A 6566-nucleotide genomic window follows, 5' to 3' on the forward strand; every position below is an offset into this window, starting at 1 on the left:
ACCAGAACACTTTCCTTGCACAGTGCACAAAACTTGGCACATTGAGTGTGAAGGCCTAATGGGCTATTAATTTATTAAACTGATCCTCCTCAGTTTTAATATATGTTTTAATAGAGTTTAGAGGAGCTTATAATATATTTATTTTGGGTGTTAAATCAACACACTAATAAAGGGGTCCCTATAAACAGATGTGTATATAAATATATTACCTTAGGTTGGCTAATGTAATGTTATGAAGCCGAGGGCATATGTGTGTAATAATCTGTTGTAAATAATAAGATAGGCTTATACACCCTCCACAACAGAGTTAAGGCTGTTCTGCGGTATGTTTCCCGCGTAATGTGTCCTATTTCTCCTCGCACCAATCCGTATACTTAGTCCAGACCCCACCTCCAACCCGGCCTGCCTGTCAGTTAGCCACCAGACTCCGCCCCTGCCTGCCTAGCACAAACAGCGGTCGGGAGAGTAAATACAGAAATCCCCAAGATGGCGGAGTCACTGAGCTTCATTCACTTTGGTGCAGCGACCAAAAGCCCGCTCGCCAAATCTAGAGAACCGAAACTAGCGTCGGACACCCGGCCGCAGTCTTCCCGGGACATTCACCCGCCGCCGCCCAAGCGAGTCCGAAACGATGAGAAGAGCCTTAAACCTAATAAATTAAATGGGGAAGGAGGTGGCGGCGCAGTGGAGAAGCAGCACCAGAAGCAGAGTTCAGGCAACCCGATAACATGGACCTTCAGCCCCGTCAAGGCGAGCAGCAACCCCTCGGCGCCCCTCCAGCCTCCCATTCACACAGTGTTCAAGCAGAGCGCTTTCCTCGCCTCCCATACCAAACCACCATCCAAAAAGCCCAAGGAAAAACGAGAGAAAGAGAAGGATTTCAAGGAAAAGAAGAAACATAAACCAGTCCCTGGTACTCCTGGAAATATTAGCAGCAGTCTGAGTAACGTCACTACTGTAATGAAGAAGGAGAACGGGGAGATGAAGTTGGTACAAAAAGGTATTTTATATCTATGCGCAATTTTACGCACAAAACGATTGGCTGGATATAACGTTACATGAATAGAAAGTGTTACTACATGTTATTGTCCATAGAAAGACGTCAGTGTCCATTAACCACGTAGCTTTTCAGTGCTAGTGGCTGTCGCTCTTCAGGACTATGAAGCATGTGGGGCCGACAGTGTGACAATGTGTCCAGTCCACAACTGCGTCTGTTATCGCATCTTATTCCAAATAGTTTTGGCGTTATTTTGGAAAGGACCGTTTACATTTCTAATTCTAGGCACGATTGTACATCTAAAGACATTTTTACGGTGAAATGCTAAGGTTTTTGTCCGAGTTTCGCTGTTCTTCTCGCTTGTTTGGCTAATGGCTGCGGATTTACCCGCTCTTGAACCTGCATAGAAAATGCTCGGTCGAATGTTAAAGTATCGAGCGTTCTTCTGCAAGCTGTTACATAGCGGTCCACTGATTTCAAGCCACGATTGGAAACATTATTGCACATTTTACAAACACACGTTTTAGTTCAATTCAAACGGGAAATACAATTGATCAACCAGAGCGGAATAAATTGTCGTGGTTGTATAAACAAACAACTGTAAGATCAGCATTACGCTCTGGGAGAGCGTTAGACGTGTTGGCGAAACATTGACCGGTCGTTCGGCCTACACATAAGTGGTGTTTTAATTGTAACGGGTGGTTTTAAGACAGTGTTCAAATTACGGTTTATTAAACAATCCGCCGCCATCAACTGTTGTTTTTGTATCACCACCACGCCCCCCAAATAACACCGGAGCAGCGAGCGAGGCAGTGGAGTCGAGGAACCGCTATCTCTACCTCTGAATATTATTACATGCTGCTGCCACTATCAACCACATGAATAGATCTGTCTCAAACTGGCATTCTAACACAAAGGATGTTATTCATACAGTTTAGTTTGGATCCAATCTTTTAGGACTAATTCATTTCTTAAATTTGACCAATGTGAGAGAAACGAAGACTGTACGTATTATAAAACGGAGAGCCCCCCCACCTTCTCAGGGCATTAGAGGGACCTTGTGACAGATACTTAAAAGGGGATAAAATACATATTCCAGCATTGTAATTCGATGTTTAACAGGATGATTTCAAGTAGGCCTACAAAATATACATTCAAGTTTATATTCTAATTCTAGCTATTCCAATACTATTTAAGTTCAACATAAGATTATAATTCTATGTATTCCAAGGTAATTTAAAGTTCAAAATAAGATTATAATTCTATTCCAAGTTCACCTGGAGTTCATTCCCAGCATTAAAAAAACAGGCCTACTGCATTGCTGTTGGATTCCAAGTTCAGGCTGGTGTTGGCTCCATTGAGATAAGCAGGTGTGAGCTGGTAGGACAGAAGGCTGTTGAGAGGGAGAGATGTGAAAGCTGGAGGACTTGAACTCAAGTCAAGCAGAGAGAGAGAGGGTGGCAATTCCAGGGTAAGAGTGTTGCTTAGACACATTTTAAAGCGAAAAATCTGGATGTCAAACACGCATCAATGATGTCAAATTTAAACAAATCATATACCTCTATGCACAAGGACTACATTTAACAATGTCCATGAAACATTTCACAAGAACACATTTACTTGAACAACAAGGCAGATGCAAAGTTTGATAACAGAATGAAGGTTTGTGCTGTTGGTGCAGTCATTCTGTTACAAAACAGTACATCTGCATTGCTTGCTGTTTGGGGTTTTAGGCTGGGTTTCTGTACAGCACTTTGTGACTTCGGCTGATTGTAAAAAGGGCTTTATAAATACATTTGATTTGATCTGACCTTTTCTCATACACACCTCCAACACGTTTTTGGCAGATAGAACACCAACACTTGTAATAATTTCTATGACCCTGGTGGAATGTCCCGAATGTTGATAGTCTATTTATTGATATACTGTATGTTAAATAATATGATTTTAGGTGCTGTTTTAGGCTGATAAAATCCCCAGTAGGGAGTAATATTTTAGGTGCTGTTTTAGGCTGATAAAATCCCCAGTAGGAAGTAATAGTTTAGGTGCTGTTTTAGGCTGATAAAATCCCCAGTAGGGAGTAATATTTTAGGTGCTGTTTTAGGCTGATAAAATCCCCAGTAGGAAGTAATAGTTTAGGTGCTGTTTTAGGCTGATAAAATCCCCAGTAGGGAGTAATATTTTAGGTGCTGTTTTAGGCTGATAAAATCCCCAGTAGGGAGTAATATTTTAGGTGCTGTTTTAGGCTGATAAAATCCCCAGTAGGGAGTAATAGTTTAGGTGCTGTTTTAGGCTGATATAATCCCCAGTAGGAAGTAATATTTTAGGTGCTGTTTTAGGCTGATAAAATCCCCAGTAGGAAGTAATATTTTAGGTGCTGTTTTAGGCTGATAAAATCCCCAGTAGGGAGTAATAGTTTAGGTGCTGTTTTAGGCTGATAAAATCCCCAGTAGGGAGTAATAGTTTAGGTGCTGTTTTAGGCTGATAAAATCCCCAGTAGGAAGTAATATTTTAGGTGCTGTTTTAGGCTGATAAAATCCCCAGTAGGGAGTAATAGTTTAGGTGCTGTTTTAGGCTGATAAAATCCCCAGTAGGGAGTAATATTTTAGGTGCTGTTTTAGGCTGATAAAATCCCCAGTAGGGAGTAATATTTTAGGTGCTGTTTTAGGCTGATATAATCCCCAGTAGGGAGTAATAGTTTAGGTGCTGTTTTAGGCTGATAAAATCCCCAGTAGGGAGTAATATTTTAGGTGCTGTTTTAGGCTGATAAAATCCCCAGTAGGGAGTAATATTTTAGGTGCTGTTTTAGGCTGATATAATCCCCAGTAGGGAGTAATATTTTAGGTGCTGTTTTAGGCTGATATAATCCCCAGTAGGGAGTAATAGTTTAGGTGCTGTTTTAGGCTGATATAATCCCCAGTAGGGAGTAATATTTTAGGTGCTGTTTTAGGCTGATAAAATCCCCAGTAGGGAGTAATAGTTTAGGTGCTGTTTTAGGCTGATAAAATCCCCAGTAGGGAGTAATAGTTTAGGTGCTGTTTTAGGCTGATAAAATCCCCAGTAGGGAGTAATAGTTTAGGTGCTGTTTTAGGCTGATAAAATCCCCAGTAGGGAGTAATATTTTAGGTGCTGTTTTAGGCTGATAAAATCCCCAGTAGGGAGTAATATTTTAGGTGCTGTTTTAGGCTGATATAATCCCCAGTAGGGAGTAATAGTTTAGGTGCTGTTTTAGGTTGATAAAATCCCCAGTAGGGAGTAATATTTTAGGTGCTGTTTTAGGCTGATAAAATCCCCAGTAGGGAGTAATAGTTTAGGTGCTGTTTTAGGCTGATAAAATCCCCAGTAGGGAGTAATATTTTAGGTGCTGTTTTAGGCTGATAAAATCCCCAGTAGGGAGTAATATTTTAGGTGCTGTTTTAGGCTGATAAAATCCCCAGTAGGGAGTAATATTTTAGGTGCTGTTTTAGGCTGATAAAATCCCCAGTAGGGAGTAATGAGTCACTTATTATTTTATATGAATGAGTAACAAGTTATTGACCAATCGGAAGCCTCGTGCTGTGCAATACTATTACTTCTCCCTTTTGTCCGCAAAACAATTAGGCCCAACGTTTGAATTTGTAGCTTGCACACATTCCAGTGGTGTGACATGGTGTCAGATTTAAGGTTTTGTACTGTAACACCCTAGTAAACATGCCTTTTGTTTACGTCTTCTACCTGCTGTTGACCCCCCCCCCGCCCCCCCGACATTCTTGCACTGGACTCTATACACACACACACACACACACACACACACACACACACACACACACACACACACACACACACGTATATTGACACCACACACACATAGACACACTTTCACACTCTTCACATACGCTGCTGCTACTGTTTATCATCTGTCCTGATTGTCTAGTCACTTTACCCCAACCTGCATGTACATATTACCTCATACCCCCGCACACTGACTCGTTACCAGCACTCCTTCTATAAAACCTCATCGCTTTTTTTATTGGTAATATTTAAAAATGTACATTTTTTTCTTCTCTCCATTGTTGGGAAAGGGCTCCTAAGTCAGCATTTCACTGTAAAGTCTACACCTGTTGTATTCCGCGCATGCAATAAATAACATTTGATTTGACTAGGCAGTAGCGTATGTGATGAGTCGAAGTTAGTGCAAAAAGGCTGAATGTACATAGACCGGGTAGCTATCTGGTGAACTGTTGAACTATTTCTCAGTCTTATGTCTTGGGGGTAGAAGCTGTTCAGAGTCCTGTTGGACAACACACTTGCTGCCGTCTTGGTGAAGCGTGTATAGTTCCCTAATGGTTACTTGGCTTTTCAGTTCCTCTGAGTGTTTCACTGTAGATGTGATGATTACATGTACGGTGTAATTACTGACTTACTGTGATGGGTTACTACAATTTCTGTCTGCCTTTGTCTTTTAATTGGATTTTACCTTGCTGTTTCGGGCACTTTTCTCCACTGAGCTTCCCACCTACGACGTGTTCATAAATGGCTAGGCCTAGATCATAATCATTTTCATATAATACTATTTTGATCATGTTCATTGCAGTTTGACATTTACTGCAGTTTCTGTAAATTGGCATAATACTTTTCTACCTGCCATTTGTGAAAGTGTCCAGTAATGCCGAGCTGTGTAATCATGCTAGCTACCGATCAAGTAGTCATCAGTGATACCACTAGTTACATTGTCCTGTGTGTTTTAACAGCTGACAATCCAACAGATCGCATTTCAGCGACGCCCATAAATTGCTTTCCTCAAATGTCAGCAATAGCCTATCTTGTAAAAAAGTCTCTTTCTTTGTGAGAACCTGTCGTACTTCAGACTGGAAAGCAGTTAGGAATCAGTAAATTACAGAGTCAGCGTCCCAAATGACACCATATACCCTGCATTACTCTAGACCAGGGCCATTAGGGAATAGGGTGCCATATGTAGGGAATAGGGTTCCATTTCTGCATTACTCTAGACCAGGGCCATTAGGGAATAGGGTTCCATTTCTGCATTACTCTAGACCAGGGCCATTAGGGAATAGGGTTCCATTTCTGCATTACTCTAGACCAGGGCCATTAGGGAATAGGGTTCCATTTCTGCATTACTCTAGACCAGGGCCATTAGGGAATAGGGTTCCATTTCTGCATTACTCTAGACCAGGTCCATTAGGGAATAGGGTTCCATTTCTGCATTACTCTAGACCAGGGCCATTAGGGAATAGGGTTCCATTTCTGCATTACTCTAGACCAGGGCCATTAGGGAATAGGGTTCCATTCTGCATTACTCTAGACCAGGGCCATTAGGGAATAGGGTTCCATTTCTGCATTACTCTAGACCAGGGCCATTAGGGAATAGGGTTCCATTTCTGCATTACTCTAGACCAGGGCCATTAGGGAATAGGGTTCCATTTCTGCATTACTCTAGACCAGGTCCATTAGGGAATAGGGTTCCATTTCTGCATTACTCTAGACCAGGGCCATTATGGAATAGGGTTCCATTTCTACATTACTCTTGACCAGGGCCATTAGGGAATAGGGTGCCATATGTAGGGAAGAG

At 41.7% G+C, this 6566-nt stretch overlaps 1 protein-coding gene across 1 annotated transcript in view; it reads left to right on the forward strand.

The window, feature by feature from the left end:
• The first annotated feature begins 451 nt into the window (after positions 1-451).
• Positions 452-6566, forward strand: part of LOC106597385 (lysine-specific demethylase RSBN1L) — a 91778-nt gene continuing 85663 nt past the window's right edge. Inside the window, exon 1 of the mRNA XM_045722468.2 lies at positions 452-1000. Within this exon, the coding sequence (XP_045578424.2) occupies positions 487-1000 (514 nt within the window). The 5' untranslated portion in view covers positions 452-486. The remainder of the gene's footprint in view (positions 1001-6566) is intronic.

This window comes from Salmo salar, chromosome 07 (genome assembly GCF_965601325.2).
Source record: "Salmo salar chromosome 07, fSalSal1, whole genome shotgun sequence".
NCBI classification, from domain to species: Eukaryota; Metazoa; Chordata; class Actinopteri; order Salmoniformes; family Salmonidae; genus Salmo; species Salmo salar.